At 40.9% G+C, this 19995-nt stretch overlaps 1 protein-coding gene across 1 annotated transcript in view; it reads left to right on the top strand.

The window, feature by feature from the left end:
- myh10 (myosin, heavy chain 10, non-muscle) overlaps positions 1-19995 on the top strand; it is a 53356-nt gene that overhangs the window by 14547 nt on the left and 18814 nt on the right. Inside the window, exons 4-19 of the mRNA XM_069665571.1 lie at positions 5802-5829; positions 8104-8206; positions 8562-8591; positions 8799-8813; positions 9337-9354; positions 12374-12466; positions 13068-13131; positions 13406-13504; positions 13680-13823; positions 14768-14863; positions 15598-15716; positions 16367-16519; positions 16710-16883; positions 17222-17395; positions 19146-19260; positions 19501-19563. Of these exons, the coding sequence (XP_069521672.1) occupies positions 5802-5829; positions 8104-8206; positions 8562-8591; positions 8799-8813; positions 9337-9354; positions 12374-12466; positions 13068-13131; positions 13406-13504; positions 13680-13823; positions 14768-14863; positions 15598-15716; positions 16367-16519; positions 16710-16883; positions 17222-17395; positions 19146-19260; positions 19501-19563 (1488 nt within the window). The remainder of the gene's footprint in view (positions 1-5801; positions 5830-8103; positions 8207-8561; positions 8592-8798; positions 8814-9336; positions 9355-12373; positions 12467-13067; positions 13132-13405; positions 13505-13679; positions 13824-14767; positions 14864-15597; positions 15717-16366; positions 16520-16709; positions 16884-17221; positions 17396-19145; positions 19261-19500; positions 19564-19995) is intronic.

Here is a 19995-nt window from a genome sequence, read left to right as displayed (position 1 = left end):
TGAGGTGTAAAACTAATAAGCAATCGCAAGCCCCCTCTGAGTTATTGGAAGCTTCTCTGTGCCAAAAAGGACACGAAAGACACCAAGAATTCTTTAACATCAGCAACGCTTAACATTTCTCTTCTGTTATTATAGTTCAGTTTCATGCCAACACTTTTGCTCCATCCAAATGTGCTCAGAAGCAAATCCCATAATTGCCACACGGGATACTTAACCGCTACTTTATTTTAGTTGGAAAATCAAATATATGTGGTCGTCTTTGAATGGTCATTATACAGGTTTGGAAGTGTCTCTGATGTTGGTCATTATAACCTTAAAACCAGGTTGCGTCATAGTGGCATGTATGGCTGATTTGCAGGATTAAAATCTTGACAGTAGAAGTGGAATTTGTCTGGAGGACGCAACACTGAAGAAGAGTGGCCTCACAGGTGTTTTCAATTATGTTGCCTGATTAGCCCTCTCCTCAGGACCGCGTGGGCGCGTGCCAACTGTGCTTGCTCTCACCTGTCTAATGGTTTAGTTGCACCTATTCAGGGTGGGCAAAGGGTTACTGTTACTTTTAACTCTCTTATTCGCCCTCATTCCTTTGTGACATCACACAGTGCACATAGTTTATCGTTAATATTAGGTGGTACTATATATAGATATGACAATATATCGTCATCCTGACTCATGCAAAACAAGTATCACTATAGGCTGCCGCCAAGTATCGATATTTCAGTTTACAAATATTTTGCGCTCTGCAATTTTGACTCATCGCAACACTACTTCATGACTGAGTGAGTGTGATATGATTGTCTTGCAATATATCAGGGATCGGAGAATCCATGTATCGTGATATTATCAGTATCGTGGGCCACGTATCGTGTATTGTATTGTGAGTTACCCTGCGATTCCCACCCCTCCTAAATTAGCAGTTATAAGTTAGTAAAAATACCCAAGTATTTCCTGTGGATGCCCATTTACTCAATTATCTTTTATAACTGCTAGTTGATGTCTTTGGTGATGGTTGATCATGCTGTGTGTACCTGAGCAACATTATAGTTCATTTGTTCATCACAGAGAGGATAAGATACAGCTCTATTTCCTCCTGATAATGAAACAGCATAATTGTGCTCATGATTTTTAGAACCCTCCACATTCATAGGACATGTTCTATTGTTTACATCGCTGTGGTTTTGTGGAGGTTTTTGTCCCGCCATGATACTCAGGCAGCGGCTAGATCAGCGTGCAGCAGTGGTTCCTGAGGTGAGTGTTTGCACTCCTAAACACCGGCATTAGCCATCAGTGGCAGACACTGGCCCAGGCCCAGCGTGCCACAGCCTCACAATGAGCTCAGTGTCGTGAGGCTGAGATCAGCCCCCCCCTCCAATCCCCTTGTCCTCTCTCCTTACTGGGAGAAAAAACACATGCGGAGCTGCTGTGTTTATGTCAAAGGCTCGAGACATCCTCAAATCTTTTACTGTCAGCCGTTTGGAAGACCAATGACAGACACGTTTTTTTTGCCCATAAAAATGTCTGGATCAAATATTTAATACTATATTCAGACTTCTTTCTCTTCACTGCCATCCCGACATAATGGAGCCATGTAAAGATGGCGAGAGCATCACCAATCATGCGAATCCCACAAAACAGCCCTTACGACCATCAAGTAATGTTTCAGAAATAACAGCCCCTGTTAGGGCAGTTGTGCACACTCACACAGAGTCCTCTAACAGTAATCACAGCTTACAGTCTGGAGATGTTGTTAAGGCTGCAGCAGCGCTGGCCAGTTGTTGAATGGAAGTGAGCTGCCTCCCAGTGACTGGATCATATCTTTCCGCTGTGTCTGCAGTCAGTGCGATAAAGGAGACCCGAGCTTTGTGAGCGCTGTGTTTGTGTCTGACTCAGATAGGGGTGTGAATGCAAAGAGGGATGAGAAGGAGGAGGGGGCTTAAGGGGTGGGGGGTTGTGTTTGCATGTGTGCTGTCATGCACTGAGCAGAAGTTGACGTGATAGCTCAGGAGATCCTTAAGGAGCAGCTTCAGTGTGTGCGTGCGTGCGTGTGCATGCATGAGTGTGAGGCCAATTCCCCTTGTTATGGTGCTTAACTGCAGGAAGTTTCTGGTCCAGCCAGGAAACACAGGTTGTCCCTGATGAGCCGTCCAGCTGTGTTCTCGGGTCAGATAACCCTCCATCTTTTTACCCAGCAGTCAGCACTTCATACAGGAAATCTTCACCTCCGGCTGATCAGTCCAGCTGGGTCTCAGCATGTACAAACTGAGTTAAAAGTTTACCAGCACAGCTTAGATCTGTGGTTCCTATCACCCTTTTAGCTTGTGATTAAACAATTTACTTAATATTTATTTAGACTTCATTGCATGTTATGGCCATGAGTGCCAACATGAGATGTGAGCAGTTTAACTGGAGCGTGATAATTGATAATAGTAGATTTTGGGACCTGCTGGGGGGGTTCTTCATCTGCAGGCTGGTGTTTCTACATGATTTAAAATAACCTGGAAGTTTGAATACAAAATAAATTGTCATTAGGGAGCCATCAGACTAACCCTGCTAAACTCTATTAGTACAGTCAAGGATTGCGCTGTTAGCATTCTGCCAGTGTGCTCTGCTTCTCTTCATCTGCTTCCTCTCCCAGCTCTCTTCCGACCGCCTCTACGACTGTGATTTTGAATTATATCACATTAGCTTGTTGCTGAAATAGCAAAGGAACACATCAGGAATTCCAGCTGTTTTTCAGAGAATTACTGTCTCATTTCTTTGCCTATAGCCTTATTTTTGTGCTGCTCTATTAGATCACTTCAGCAGGCTTTGATGGTCCATCATTCTGACACAGAGTGGGCTGCACCCACTGATTCAGGAGCAGAGTAATGATATGCTAACAGTGTGGTGAATTTTCCGCCTGTTGTAACACTTTGGATCAAAACTCAAGTCTTTGTGAGCTCTTGTTGCCTTGCAACCATTTAGTCACACAGCTATATTTAAAGTCACAAGATGTGCCTTTCCTTGAGTCACTGATAACTCTTCCAAAGTTAATCTACTAATGCAGCAGCATGCCAGTTACCAATCACTGGTAACTCCTTCAATTAGCAAACATGTGGAGTGTGCAATACAGAAACAGAATTGATTACCTCAGGGATCAGGCCCATTGATGAGCAGGCTCTTACTCATCAAAGAGAGGTACGGGAAACTGCGTTAGCTAGAATGAAATCTGCTTCATGCACAATTATTCTGACGGTCTGAAACCAACCTACAAGTATAATGTTGCTTCATAGTATTTTTGTATAAATCCATATTATTTGTTTAAGGTTGTGGTAAGGATCATTATATTTCCAACACTTTTAATATGAAACCTTTTTTTAATCAGATGTTAAACATAACTGAATAGATCCTACATAGTTGCAGCTCTCACTGACAGCGCCATGGCGAGCGTCAGGGCCAAAGTTTTAGAAGTGAGTCTTCGACTTTTATCTAATCTGTGGACTTTTGGTGCTCAGACAGCCATGTGACTGGACAGGGGGCCCTCTCCCTGCGGGGGGCATTGACGGGAAGACAAAGCACAGTTTTCCCATGACATCACCATCACCATTATATCCCCCTTATGGAGCCGCTGGATGACTCAGATCCGCCTCACTCAAAGCTCACAAGACACTCTAAACTGGAATACCCGCGAGGTCATTGGAGGCACTTTCGATGTCATATTTTATTGCCACATGACCACAGTGCTAATTGCCCTCGGCACAGCACACATTAACATTTTTAGACCTGCAAACTGGAACACAATTTCAGTGATTGTGCTGCAAAGTGTTTGACCTCATGGTCAGTCAAACTACTGCACATTTTCCTTCTACTAATCGAGCTGACATATTTTGAGATCCTTTATTATAATGGCATCCACTTTATCCTCAACAGATGAATGTCCTCAGGGACATTTGAGGACACATGACTTTCTCATATATGGGGACCACAAATGGGCATTGTTGGTCCAATTATGTTTAATGAGGCTGGATGCAGATGCGACTCAAATGGTTCATGTGTTTTTACGGTCAGTTTGTTCACTAATGGCCGTAAAAGTGAACAGTCAATGACCTTAATTCAGATTCAAAAGCCGTACAAGATTAACAAGACTTAAAATGCAAAGAAGGAAAAGAAGTCACTGCATTAATAGAAATGTAGAAAAAGATCCGTCTCTGTAAACTGTAGAGAAAACATAACAGCGTGGGTGTGTCACATTTGATTGGTCACCCTGTTGTGTTCTGTTTCTCTGTGTGCAAGATGAGAATAAGTCATCAGTTGTTACTAGCAAGATGAAAACATGCCCACTTATCCTGATTTGGTCTCTAATGGCATTGTCCTGTCTGTTGGGTTTATGTGTGCGATAAAAAAAACACGTGTCAGATGCTTAAAAAAAGTCATGAATCCTTTAAGAAGTGATAATTAAATTACAGACAAAATGTTGAGCTAATTATTCCTCTAAAAATATAAAAAGGACCGGGTATGTTCTTATTTTATTGAGAACTTTGGTGCAAACTTAACAATTTCAAGTCAATTTAAGGATGAAAAATAAATAAAATATAGCCCTAGCCTTCAATATGAAATTTTAATGGATTGATCTCTGACAGCATCTCTTCCTATAGAGTATGTGATAGGCATGGAAAGTAATATGGAAAGTAACACTTCCGGTATGATTTTTCAAAGTAAAAGCCTGATCTAGCATTCCTCGTTTGTTCACAATGCTTTTATTTTAAAGTGTTTCCAGGGCAGCTGTTTAGTTTTTTACTTTATTATTTACATTTCTAGGACATTTGGTAGATAAAGTCAGTCACAAAGCTCCTTATTGCGGTTCCTGCTTAATTTCCTTTGAAATATAACGTAGTCATTGAAGTCTCACGTAGGCCTTAACCTACATTATGTTAGTAAAACATGAATTAATAACAACAGGTTACGGACGTAACTCTGGTGCGAACGCTCTCTCTCCCACCCTAGCTATGTAAATAAGATTGTTTTCTGATAAGACCAACCTTCGAAACTACCCCTGGATATGGCAAACAGCTAGGTAAAGTAAAGTGAAGTGAGTGATGAATGTATATATTATATTTACGTTTATTAATTAGCCATGACAAGCAGTTGACATGCACCCAGCCGCCACGCTCAATTGCCATGAAGCAGATCGGCCTGGTTTTGCGACATCATGAAAACTCTTTAATAAATAAATATTTTTAACTGAGGGAGGCTTGCCTAGTTAAAATAAAGGTTACATTTAATGATAATAATAAAACGTAAGTAATTTCTCTTGATACATTATCAATATCTTGTCATATAAAATTAAAAATCTTCCACAGCATTCAGTTATCTGTCAGATTTCTGGCCCTAGTCCAAGTCCCAACATTATACTCACAGTCAGCAGCACCCTGTGTTTCTTCTATGAAGCTGACATTACAGTGGCCTTATCTCTCCTGTGCAGTGATTTGACTTCACAGTGCCGCTTTTCTGACATTTTGGAAATTGCCCTCCTGGAAATACCTGAAATGAAATGCTATGAAGCTCGAGCAAACCAAGAAATGCACCGTGTAAAAAGTAATTTTATTTTCTGATAAAAAACACCTACATACAACAAACACACATATTGCTTGTCTTTGAACTTTAAATACACAATCTGCTGACTTTACTTTGCGCTCAGTGTTTTGGTGATGAGGTTGTCAATCAAACTTTGTGAATGGACAGTAGAGACTGAATCAAAGACAGACTGCTGAGCTCCGCTTATTTTTCTCCTTCTCTTTCCCCCCTCTGCTCGTCTCCCACAGATCGAGAGGACCAATCCATTCTCTGCACGTGAGTACACAGGCTCAGTCCTACTCCATGCATTTTATTTTATACATTACATTTTTAAAGAAAGCCCCTTTGTGCTTCATAGAATCTGTTGTTATTTCAAGCATATTTAAGTTATTGTGTTGACTTATATGCCTCTCTTAAATTGCTTATTTAACTGCCTCCTTTCCCTTTACATTCTCTGAAATAGCATCACATGGTGCAGTATATTTCCCTGCTGCTTTTGTTCCTTTGTGTCTAAATTAAATCAAATTGAAAGTGACAATAAGACAGTTACCAGTAATTACACAGGTCCGGAGCAGTGAAAGTGATCCAGCTGCCCGGGGCTTTGACAGTTATTTCAAATGGTGCATGTCAGTGACACTGACCAGGCTGTCACTCCTCCAACAGAAAAGTGAGAAATGTGTGTCTGAGAAATGTCTGACATTTCTGCCACGCAGCCTTCTGGCGTCTTTCCAGTGACAAGTGTCTACAGATGACAGGAATGTCGGCAAAGAAAATGCCAGGGAGGGTATCGCAACATAAACCATGCAGCAGCCGTTTTACACACACATAGTCACGGGTGACGTGTTCATGTTAATTTGTCACTTCTATATAAACACAGGGGCTCAAAACAACATTGTATTCCGCATCTTATGAATAATTCACTTTAATACAACAACACCACAAACAAAGTCTTTAATACCTCTGTCGCTGCTGCCTTATGTGAGTCAGAAGATAACAGGGAACTAATGCTGTCAGCAAATGTTTCAAATGTCCATTTAGGGTATTAAATCCAAAATGCATCCATGCCTTACTTCTCAGATAGTTTAGTGTCATACTCTTTTGTTCTGACCAACATTAGACAACTATATTTAGGTTAACAAAGAAAACTGTTATTACAGGGCTTGTTATGCATTGTGAAGTTCATTACATAGGGATACAGAACCAGTCAGCGAGTACTTGGACCATTTGAATTGACATCTATTTGTATTACATCAGTGATATTGCATTTGAACAGATAATCAGCAGTTCGGTGTGAGTGGCAGAGGAGCTGAGCTGCACCCTGAAGAAACACCAACACATAGTGCAGAGGACAGAAGCAGCATGCCTGCAAATGGAACCAAATCACAGCAGCGTTTGACTTAAGTGCTCTAAAAAACGATAATAATGTTAGGGGAAAAAATTCTAAGTTGCGTCCAGATTTTGCCAAATTCCACGATTTCCTGCATTTGGCAATTTTTATCTCAAGGTGATTCATTATACGATAGGATACGCGATACGTGGCCCACAATAACGATAATGTCTTATTATACTATAAACGATAATTTTTCTGTTAAATGTAAAATACAACATGCAACAATTCTGCAAACAAACAATTATAAATATGCAACAGATTTTTTAACTGCTTGATAATTTGTGCACCCTGTGTTCTTTGTTGTTTCTTTGCTGTGTAACACCGCACATGTCCCCATTGTGGGATCAATACAGGTTCATCTTATCTTATCAAAGTGTTTGTTTGGCGCAGAGATCTGCAAACTATTTACATTTGACACACTAAATGTGGACACACAAACAGAATCTATACACATGATTAGGTCAGCACTCCCCCTTTTTTTTTGACATGTCTGAAATGGAGGAGCCCGGAATTCTAACATCCAGCCGTCCAAGGCCAACAGAGACTCTGACATAATCCCTCCGTGATTACCCTCCGTTCACAGCAGACAACGAGACTTACAACACTTACACACCGCTCTCCCACACTCTTACTCTGAGCCACATCAACCTGAAAGCAAAACAATATTTTGTGCATACTTGGTGAAAGCAAATTTGCACTTACTGTAAAACCTCAAGTATGCTCTAAATCTAAACTGCTCCCCGAAAAGTTTTCACATGGCTCGGAGGACTCGAGAAGATTTCTTTCCTGTTTTTCTGAGTCACGGCCCCTGTATGACAGAGCAGCGAAAAAGCAGGACAAACACCCACACGCCAGGAACCACAGGCCTAAACTGGGCTGACACTCAAAGATATTGCAATGAAAGATGCATGATAAGATCTGCTGCAGTATTTTCACTTTTAAGATTATATATGTGCATTTATTTGTAGCAGAAAAGATGACCTCTGTGTAAGTCTGACCTTACACACAAGCATCTGCTTATCTTAGTTTCTTTACTGATCACTAAGACAATTGATTCTGTTTAAGATGTTGTAATAATAGTGGCTTTATAGATGTAAAGGGTTAATGTAATGTTGCCCACACACTCTTCTGTCTGTGCATTGTCTTCTTTTGTGTCACAGAGGTGAGTCAGGAGCTGGGAAGACGGAAAACACGAAAAAGGTCATTCAGTACCTGGCACATGTTGCCTCCTCACACAAAGGACGAAAGGACCACAACATTCCAGTGAGTATTCTCCTTTTCCATCTCTCCTAGATTAGCGTTGAAACACTAACATTATTCTTGGATTTGTATAAATACTGAAAACAACCACTTTGCCCTATTATATCTTTGTATGCCCTCACAACCCCTTGTAACCAGTTTGTATTATTATAATTATAAGGGTAACAACCATCAGAAGTATCTGCTGTGCAGTTGGGATTGTGTTTGACTTTGCTGAGATTAAGACAAATTCATTGTACTGATAAATACAAAAGCACAAGTGTGGGTATGAAAGTATAAATATAGATACAGATGCCTGTAGTAGGCGTTGTGGCTTGTTGTGGCACCATCTAACAATCTGCATTTGTTTATCAAACAGCCAGAATCACCCAAACCAGTGAAACTACAGGCAAGTCCTTATGCTTTTTATACATCACCTTTACATGCATGCTACACGGATCTTTTCCTCCGAAACAAAATGTCTTCAACTAAAAGTTCATGAAGTTAATTACACCACAAGTCACAGTTGACACATAACATACTGTACTGATTAAAAAATACATGGTTTAACACTGAAAACAGCATATTCAGCCTTTACATTGTCTCTCTCTGTCAGGCACAAAATGCAGTTGTAAGTACATTTTTCAAACTGGCATGATGATTGTGTTTCATGTGAATGACTTGTACTGTGTTCAGCTGTGCCGTACTGTTAACCTGCTCGCTATTATTGTGATTCAAGTCAGTGAAATATAGTCACCTGCATGATGTTTTTATATGTTGTGGGAGCCTCGTGTTTAACTGTCATCCTGTGCTGTACAGAACTTTTCTGCTGCTGTAAAAATAGTTAAATGATTATTGTATTTGTGTTATAGCAAGACATATATTACTGTTCTTAGTCCTTGTTATTAGGACCTTGAGCCCTGCAGGTAGTCCTGATTTACAGTATAAGCCTGAGATGCAGTGTACATTAACAATCTGTTTACAAAGAATAACAGAGATCTCTGAGGAGTTTAAATAACACCTGCTTTTTGGATTCTGATGCTGCTGCATCATTTTAAGATGTTCAGCTTTAAGTACAGTTTCATTTGTATTCATGGCATTAATGTAATTTATTATCTTCCATAATAACAATTGAATCTCCCCATATCCTACAGAGTGGAGCCCTGTTTTATGTGAGTAGCATGTAGTTTTTCACCTATCTCACCTCACTTACAATACAGTATGAAAGGGGTGCTTTACCCACTCTGCTAGCACTGACTCCTAACCGCCCAAAATAACTCACTATGAACTCTCTAATTTTGCCTGCAGCTGGGCAGTAGATGCTTTCATTCACCTTTAACCACCTGCTGCAGATGTGCTACAGCTTTCGCATTGCATGATCCTCTTCTCACTGAGTTATAACTTACTGCGTCTTTCAGACATTTAACATTAACATTACTTACAATGTGTGGCTATCTTCCCTCATAGAAACATATCATTATTTTAATCCTCATTCAACAACCACATGGGATGCAGTGTAGCTGACTTCCCATGGCTTTATTTGCCTGTAAAACAAAGCAGGTTATTAACATTGCAACCAAGCTAGCAGCTACTTTAGCTACTTCTCTGTAGCAAATATGATGAAATCATCAAGCAGCAGAAACACAAGGCCATCTCTTTATTTTTCTCAGACCTCAAAAATGATACAGAGTGGTGTCTCTTCTTTAATGAAACCATCTTTGACACGCAACGCTTACATCCAGCGAGCATTATGATGAGGCAAAAGGGGTTCTGCTTTGTTTTTTCCTGAACTTCCTATTTTTCCCTTGCACTAGATGTCATTATAAATCAGCAGTTGCTTGCTTAAGCTTTCACCTGATATCACCTCTTTTCTATATGTAATTTGCAGACCTTTTAATTTTAACTATGTAATATTTCAAAACAATAAACAATTATTTGTTTGTCATCATTCCTGGCTCAGCAAACGGTCGCGGGGGAATTTTTCGGTGTCATCTGTATCTTCATATTCACTGCATGGAAAGTATAGGATACAGCTAAGTACAGATTAGTAACACTTAAGTAAGAACTTTTTCTGCATGTGTGATTAAATCGGTTCACTGGTTCGAGCCCGCTCTTTTTAATCTTGTGACCCAGTGGCTGATGCAGAACCTCTTCTGACCTTTTCCTATATTGAGTTAGATTCAGCCCTAAAAGCTCTGTTGGCCCACATGAGTTCTCCATGCTGGCGCCTTCCCATCCAGATTTAGATACTTTGAGCCATGTCCAAAGGAGTGTTCTCCTTTTTTCTTGCTGGTGAAAAGAGCGACTTGTAATATTTGTCTGGCCTTGTGAGCTCCTGGAGCAGATGTTGAGCAGTGAACACATATCCACAACTTCTGGCCTCTGCCTCGTAAGATTTAGTGGAACAATTTGATCCTCTTTGACTCCACTCAATCTGTCCTAAAGTACCCCTCCATGGCCTGCCAAGCAGCCTGCAGCTTGATAAGAGCAAACTTGTAGCTCCTGTGAATGTTTTCTACATTTCTAAGGTGGAGGAGTTTTTCATGTTTGATTGAGAAGATGATTGTATTTTTTCCCCCCTCACGATAACTGGGTGTATTTTTAGAGACTTCTTATGTGTCTCTTTGTAATTTTAGGCATCTCATGTTGCTAACATGTGATCACAGCTACACAACAATTGGCCAGCTCGAGCAGAGGAGCCGTCTCTGTTGGCTGTCAGATGTCTGATATGCTCACTTTGCAGCAGGAATGTGGGTCAACGTGTAATGCTGCTAAATTGGCCCCCCGCTGCTGTTTGTAATCTGCTCTTTGTTTTTATGTGTGTACAGCAGACCACACAGATGAGGAGAGGTTGCCAATGCATAAGTTTAACTAGCAGCTTGCACCACAGGCCTGTGTTTATATAGAAACAAAGGCTTTTGGTTTGAATCCTCTGCCCTCTGTGGGCTCCTCCGCCGCTCTGACAGCTGGAACAGGACCAGGTTGATCCACTTCAGCGCTGCTTCATTCCAGCTGCTCAAAAACTCAATTAAAAGCAGCCCATCTCGCTGTCGGGCCAAAGATCCTATTACATGTCTCACATCCTGAGTGCAATGCTGATTCCTCATCCCGCAGTGGTGGAAAATGGCCTCCTGAAACCTTCAGTGTGCGCAGCTATTTTTGACGTAATGGGAAAGTGTTCCACATGCAGCCACAAGAAGAAAAGTGAAATTGCAGAAGAATTTTTTATTTTTTTTCTCTGAGCCGGTTTGGATTCTCTGGTCATGACAAAACCCACAATGTGGCTCGGATGGAATCGCAGTGAGCCACCTGTCCAAACATCTCTATAAGTCCTTTATTTATTTATCCAGCCTCTTAAAGTGTCCAGTCTGAGAAAGAAAAACTAGAATGTTTCTGTTGTGTGTTGTGAGCACATTCTTCCTGATCTGATAGAGAGGCTGTCTGCTTTTCTTACAACAGAAAGCCCCAAATGTTCCCTCAATTTATGACCGACAACTGTTGTCCAGAGCAGCCCGGTGCAGTTTTTTCCTTTGTAGTTTAAACTTCAAAAGATACAATTCTGTAAATGGAATCAACTGGAGGGCTGCACGGTGGTGCAGTGGTTAGCGCTGTTTCATCACAGCTAGAAGGTCACTGGTTCAAACCCTGGAAAGTAAAGGCTCATTGGTGACTCTAAATTGCCCATAGATGGGTGCGAAAGGTTGTCTGTCTCTATGTGTCAGCCCTGTGATTGACTGGCGACCAGTCCAGGGTGTACCCCGCCTTTCGCCCAATGACAGCTGGGAAAGGCCTGATTTGAGGGCCTGCACAGAGCACTGGTGTGAAAAAAATGATGAGTTTTTTAAACTGTAAATTATGCTAAGCTACTCCACAGGTATCACAGAGTGAAATATGAAGCTTGAAATTAGCATAATTACCCCCCTTTAAGGAGTGGCTGTCACGTGTGCTGTCACCATTTTCTCTCTGCCTTTGTTCCAGTTACCTGTGCGGGGATAATGTACAATCTGTCTGTATAAAATACATAACAAATCTTCAGATGTCTTCTGTCTTTGTCTGCATGTTTATGTTTGTTTGTTTTTCAGTGATAATCAGAGATTCACAGTTATTTTCTTATCAGTTTCCTGTCTTGGTCTTGTCTTAGCTGTCATGTGTCGTCGCAGGACTTCTGTAATATCTCTCTTGTTTTTACAGGGTGAATTGGAGCGTCAGCTTTTACAAGCCAACCCCATCCTTGAATCTTTTGGGAATGCAAAGACGGTGAAAAACGACAACTCATCACGTTTTGTAAGTACAAAAAAAAAGATGCATCTAATAAAGTCTACTCTAACTTTACTCCACATCCCTGTCACGTCACAGCTCCTTGATTTGGCAACTGAAGCAGATTTAGGTGACCTTTTTGTACATTCAACAAGCTTTTTTTTTAAGGATAGGGAGTAGGCTGAGGTCAGACTGATAAATAATTTGATTATCCTACTTTCCTGTAAGCAATTACAAAGGCCATAAAGCCGGACACAGGCGCCTGCTACTCATTACTGAAGCCTTTGATGTAATGAATCCTTTTAGGCTGGAGGCGACTCCAGACTTCTTAATAATGACGGAGGACAAGAGGACAACTAGATCAGAATCACTCTCTTGTTTTGTGTGTCAACATTTTACAAATGTTCCTTTGTACTGTATAAATGTGATCATCAGTCTGTGTAGGTGATCTGTATCAGTGTTTATGTTTACGGAGAATTCATGCTGACACTTATTAAAATATTCCATCATCATAAGACTCATCAGATGCTTCTGATTTTGCTCTGGTGTGTGTCATTAGATCAGTGATTGTTGTGGTTATCTCATCTTATGCACTCTCTGATTATTTATCATCGCTTTATCTCTGCAGGGGAAATTCATCCGGATCAACTTTGATGTCACCGGTTACATTGTTGGAGCCAACATAGAAACCTGTATCCTCTTTTTAAAACAGTTGACCTGAACAGACTAACATTTTTATCACTATCATTGTGTGTGAGATATTTGTAATGAGATGCTTTATTGGAGGCACATTATAGATTTATCCAGTAGGACATTTTCAACATAGAATACCGTAGAAATGTGTTGCTTGTATTGATGCAGTACATTGACATGTACATTCAGAAGTGTTTCACATGAACAAGGACTTAAACATCAACATCAAACTGATCCAGCGAATAACTTTTTTCCTTAACCGTCCCGTGTCAGACCTACTGGAGAAATCCAGAGCTATTCGTCAAGCCAAAGATGAGCGCACCTTCCACATTTTCTACCAGCTGCTGGCTGGAGCCGGAGAGCACCTCAAATGTAAGTACACTGAGCTTTTATACCATTCAGGCACCTCTCATTGTCCTTCATAACTCTCAACCAAAGCTCATTTTGGCAGCTTAAGCATAAAAGTCCAGGAGGTCTTTCCTAATGAGAAATAAAGAATAATTTCCTTGACATGTTTATTAATGTTTTTCCATTTGACTTTCCACAGCTGATCTGCTTTTGGAAGGATTCAACAACTACCGCTTCCTGTCCAACGGTAACATCTCCATCCCAGGCCAGCAGGACAAAGACAACTTCCAGGAGACCATGGAGGCCATGCACATCATGAGCTTCAACCATGAGGAGATTCTGGGTAAGTTTCCCATCACACTGGCATAAAACTTTTAGATTATATTGTAGGCTTTAGTTTAGATTACTTATTAAAGTCCTTTGATTTAATGGTTTAGAAATTGTTTTTTCCACGTTAAAGTCAAAGTAAAGTGTAGTCAAGTGCATCTTGAGCGTCAAACATTCACCTGCTTCTGTGATATTACTCAGCCAACCTGTTTTCAGTTCATGATGTTTTAAGCTAGCTGCCTCAACTCACATTTGATTAGACTAGTTTATGTAGGAATTCATCCAGTTGATAAATGTAGGATAAATCATCTGAAACTTTTATCAGGAAGACAAAGAAGAGATTTTTGACTTTTATACCGTTTCCATATTTTTGTAACATAACAGAAGAGTTTACTTGGAAAATCATTTTCTTTATTTTACCCTGACAGTTCATCTGGTTAAATCAGAAAGTACCGTAAAATCTGGAATATAAGTCGCACCGTAATATAAGTCGCAGTCTGTTTTGGGGGGTATCCCAGAGGGAATAAAGGTTTTCTATAGCTATTTATTAATAAAACGTGTATACAAGTTATTTGAACACTATTTCAATTTATTTTCATTTCAAACACATTCAAAACACACAAGTTACAGCCTGCCATGTGTTTTCGCCATGTCCAGTTTGCAATCCTGCTAGCTACTCGTGCGGTAGTTGAGCTACGGTAACGTTGATTGTTGTCAGTGGCGGCTGCACTGGTGGTCATGACATCGCATGTTCACGATGAAGCATTAGCTAGATTATAGCGCCATCTTCTGGGTAAAATTTTAGGTAAAAAAAAGTACGTCTCATACACCAAACTTTTCGGTACAAATCTTTTTTAACTGATAGTCTCTAACAAAATTCTCTGCGTACCATGACCTTGAAAACAACAAGTTTGTCCAGTTTCACTGCTTTAACACATTATATGATTCTTATCTCTTTAGCCATGCTGAAGGTGGTGTCCTCAGTGCTTCAGTTTGGTAACATCATCTTTAAGAAGGAGAGGAACACTGACCAAGCCTCTATGCCTGATAATACTGGTAGGTAACACACACACACACACACACACACACACTGTAGTCCTCTCACATCTGCTTCATAACCTCGTAGCTTGGAGCACACAGGTCAAGACATCGTCCTCCTCCTTTTCCTCTTCACATATATACTTCACCTCCTCTCCTGCCATCTTCCTGCCTCCCTCACGCTGCGGGACTCGTCCACACAACAGAGAGACCGTTGATTTATGTCTTTTCTCTCCACGAGCCATGTCACTCGTCATTAAGCCACATCATTATGAGGATTTACTCCTGAAGGAAATGGGGCACAACGTTCCAGTTCCTCCACATGTGGCACTGCATACTTGGCACTTACGAAAGGGAGACAAGGGAGAGAGAACGAGACTAAAGCCAGTGACGCTGCTCGGCCAGATATTCACAAATGCAAGCAGCAGATCTCAGGACTGATCTCAGCAGACGCTTTTTTAGCGGTGGGACTTGGCTGATCGAGACCGGATCCTGCTTTTTCGACTTTTCCACAAGTTCAAGCCATGTGAAATATGACATTTTCCCCAGCTTCATTTCATAAGAAAACATCTTTGACAGAGATACATGAGTTCAGTTTCTGCAGCCTTTACGAAGGGTTTGTAATAATAATAGATGTAATCTCCACATTCTTTAATTACTATTTAACAATAAAACCGATGTTGAAATCTTCGTCTGTGGCCTTCTTCCATCCTCATTTAAATGTGTGCATTTTGTCCGTCTCTGTTTCCCAGCTGCTCAGAAGCTGTGTCATCTTCTGGGAATGAATGTAATGGAGTTTACCAGAGCCATCCTGTCTCCGAGGATCAAAGTGGGAAGAGACTACGTGCAGAAAGCTCAGACTAAAGAGCAGGTCAGTGCTGCACTTTTTAAATGATTAACTGATGTGCATCCTCTTTTGCAGCCTGCTTAAATAATTTGTAACCCTTGTGAGGATCTACTGTGTAGTGATTCTACTTAAGAGGTCTTTGTGAGTGCAAGTACATTTTATAATGGAATTAGAGAGTGATGTAGTCGGAGGAGTTTCTGACAGTGTTTGCTGACCATGAGCAAAAACTTTCCCATTTGTTCTCAGGTACAAGAGATGTGTGGTTCTTTGATTTAAAAAATAGTTCAAGCTAGCCTGTGCACAAAGAAGTTTGAGGAAAAGTTTAACTACAACTCCCAAGATGCATATTACTAATGAACAATAGAAATAGCTTAATATTCTGTTATATGTACTACTAAGGGCCACTGGAAGCTCCTGAATATTTTTTCCCCTCAGGTTTTTTGTGGATGATTAATGAGACTCCCAACCTTGATATCATATTTGCATTTTTACTATTTCAAGCCAAATTTCCAGAGGCTTTGAAGCTCAGACTGCTGATGGCTACAAGTCAATGGATCTGTCTTTTGTATCATCAGTTTAAGATATGAATACAAGTCTGGCTCACGAAACATGGAAAAATGGACAGTCTTGCCTGTTAAGCACAAATGTGCCCTCTCTTCTCTTCGTTCATCCAGGCTGACTTTGCTGTCGAGGCCCTCGCTAAAGCGACATATGAGCGTCTGTTTCGCTGGCTGGTCCATCGCATCAACAAAGCTCTGGACCGAACCAAACGTCAGGGCGCCTCCTTCATCGGCATCCTGGACATCGCTGGGTTTGAGATTTTCCAGGTTTGGTTTAAAAACATTTTTTCATCTTTGGAGAAAACACTTAGTTGCAAGAGGATTTTTGTTTGTACAGTTAATAACAGTGTTTGTTTGTATTGTTGTCGTCTATCTACATTTAAGGTTTCAGGTCTTGTCACCTCCGCACAGTTCCGCTAAAAGTATTGTTCCTCCTTGAATTTCTCCCCTCCTTCAGCTGAACTCATTCGAGCAAATGTGCATCAACTACACCAACGAGAAGCTGCAGCAGCTCTTCAACCACACCATGTTCATCCTGGAGCAGGAGGAGTACCAGAGGGAGGGCATCGAGTGGAGCTTCATCGACTTCGGCCTCGACCTGCAGCCCTGCATCGACCTCATCGAGCGACCGGTCAGTGTGAAAACATACATACTTAAACTCTTTTTATCCAATTACTCTTGAATTATTTCGTAACCATCAACATCTCTTTTTGACTAGAAGCTACGTCTTCCTCCCTAAATTATACAGGAAATGTGATGTTTGCCTTGCTCTTGACTGTCATTGTTTAGAGTGGGTAAAGCTGTCAGGCCATCCGGGTGCTGTAGGATTTAAGATGCTAACCACAAAGCTACGATCTAAAAAGTACAAAATAGCCACAAAAAAGTTGTCTCTCTGGTTGAGGTTAATGTCACGTTTACTGTTTTCCTTCTCTAGATCTTAAGGTCCGTCCTTTGTTCATTTTGTTCCAGGCGAACCCTCCAGGAGTGCTGGCTCTGCTGGATGAAGAGTGCTGGTTCCCTAAGGCCACAGATAAGACCTTTGTAGATAAGCTGATCCAGGAGCAAGGCACACACACCAAGTTCCAGAAGCCCCGCCAGCTCAAAGATAAGGCCGACTTCTGCATCATCCACTACGCTGGCAAGGTACGCCTCCAGTTATCTCTGTTAAATTTAACTCAGCAGGTTTCTGCCTCTGCCGTCAGACCCTGGCTGCTTTTCAGGAGAAAAAATAAATTGGGTCATTACTTGGAATTTACAGTTTATTGAAGGATAAAGCCTCTTTATATGGAGCTTGTTTTTAGGGCAAAGGTCAGGCTGTCTTCTACAAAGCACTCAGACGGCCAGACACAGAGGCAAACGGCACACATATTGAGAGTCGAAGCTGTTGCGACTGATATATACCATCATATTAATGTATTACTGTGTGCACTTGGACTCTCGGTTGTTTTAGTTCATCACAATAATAGGCATGTTGAAGAACACACACACACACATACAGTTTCCACTACTACTCTCAGAATGCAACTCCCCTGCTTTGTATTTGACTTTTATTCTGTGCCGGTTCCACTACTTTATCACTGTCTATGTTTAAATTTTCCAAAGCATCTTCTCCTGCAAATATTAAACAGCGAGTGAGAAGTTGCTGCCTGTCAGTGCTCGGATTAAACAATGACTTACGGTCCCCCTGTGGTGGGATTTCAGGGACGTACTGAGTCTTGGTTTGATTTATGTGACATTGTATGAAAGTGGATTTGGACATTGTCAGCGGCGTTACGTAATAGCATTCAGCATTTGTCTTGTAAAGAGACCTGCTGAGGAGCACATCTGCTTATCATTATGTGCACTGTGTGGTTTAACACCAGCTTCAGTCAAACACTCACGGATTTGAACTCTGAAAATCTGCAGCACCATGAAGCCAAATGTTGTCAACAGGTATGCACAGAAATATATGAGCTCATGTGTGCAGGCTGAATAACACAGTCAAGTTTGGCCTGAACGTCAGCATTTTGAGTAGGTCGGAAATATAAAGATCTATGTGCTTTTAAGCTGTATAGATGGATGGCTGTTAGGACTGCTGCAACTGATACCATAATGCTAATACTTACTCCCAAATGATCTCTCTCTCATATACACTCATAACGATTTATCCATGTTAAGTTAATGTTTACTGAAAGCTTTTGAGTGCATCACTACATCCAAATCTTTAAAATAGGCAAGGATGATGAATCAGAATTTTTGTTTCTCTCTCCATAAACATATGTTGACAAAATTCACTTTTTTAGATATTCTGAGTTGTTGGCAGAGCGGGCGCCCTATGTACAGAGGCTACAGTCCTCAACGCACTGATCTCAGGTCTGACGATCATTTGGTGCATATCGCCCCCCCACTCTCTGCTCCCCACATTTCCTGTCTCTCTTGAGCTGTCCTATCGAATAAAGGCAAACAGCCCCCCCAAACAAAATCGTCAAAAGAAAAAAAAAAGTTTGAATGTGTGTAAATAAAAAATAACACATTTTACCAAAGGCTGTCAGAGATATTTTAAATACTCAAGAACATATATTTTTGAGGCGTTGTGGGACTAACTGAGTTTTATATTTTACTAGATTTAGACTAGATTTATTGAATACCCTGATACAATCAGCTTGGCTCATATATCAGACAATATAAGTTGATATTGTTAGTAAACTGAAGTGTTAAAAAGCTAAATAAATGCTGTAGATTTGCATCACAATTCTTAAAAAATCTAATGTAAGACTCCTTTATCAAAACTGTTCATTATTATTATGTGTTGGAAAAAAATGTCTAGGGTCTCAAATACCCATATGATATTAGCTCTGTCTTTGTGGTGCTGGATTTGTCCATATGACTGAGTTGCACCTCTTGATTGTTGCAGGTGGACTATAAGGCAGACGAGTGGCTGATGAAGAACATGGACCCTCTGAACGACAACGTGGCCACGCTCCTGCATCAGTCTACTGACAAATTTGTGGCTGAACTTTGGAAAGATGGTGAGCTGCTGCCTTCTTATCTCTAAACATTCATAAATTCAAGAAAGATTACATTAAAGTACAACGTCCTTTAAGATTGATTATGTACTTTCCTGTTAGCTTATTCAGTTAACAAGCACGTTTGTTTGTCTTTCAATCAAGCCTACTAACAGCAGCTGTGTGCCTTGTTGACCCAGGCCTACACATTAATGACTGAATGTAACACCCCCTCCCCTCCCTGTCTCTCTCTCTGTGTTGTAGAGATTCAGACCATTCAAAGGGCTTCATTCTATGACAATGTCACTAGTCTGGATGAGCCAGCAGGTGAATGACTGGGTCGTGCTGTAGCAGACCTGGGCTAAAATAATAAATACTGTAAATATATTGAAAGAGCTTGGCAGCCTTAATGTAAGAGCTTCCCAAGCAGGTTAATCACTAGAAAGTGTCCTTGTGTATTTTTGCCCAGATCTGGCTGTATGTGTCATGCTCCAGCCGGTGCTGTGTCTGTCATAGCTACTGTGGCTCCCATTCGCTTCCAGGCTGCATGGCTCCCTCGTCTCAGCCTAAAGCAGTAGTGCCTGATTCCTGAACAAGTTAAAGTAGAGTAGAGTCTACCTCTCCAGTCGAAGTAGTTTGCTTTAATTTGTTTCAGTATTTTTGTAGGCTGACGTTGGTCTTGTGATCTTTGTGTGGTCAAATAGCCCTGAAGCAGACGCTCTGATCTAGTGCAGCTGTTCAGAGTCTTCACAGCTTGTG

The sequence above is a fragment of the Semicossyphus pulcher genome, unplaced genomic scaffold (assembly GCF_022749685.1).
Source record: "Semicossyphus pulcher isolate SPU_LCO1_2020_fin unplaced genomic scaffold, fSemPul1.0.p SCAF_17, whole genome shotgun sequence".
Taxonomy (NCBI): domain Eukaryota; kingdom Metazoa; phylum Chordata; class Actinopteri; order Labriformes; family Labridae; genus Semicossyphus; species Semicossyphus pulcher.
The sequence above is the reverse complement of the archived record's forward strand: the minus strand, read 5'-3'. Positions and strand labels throughout refer to the sequence as shown.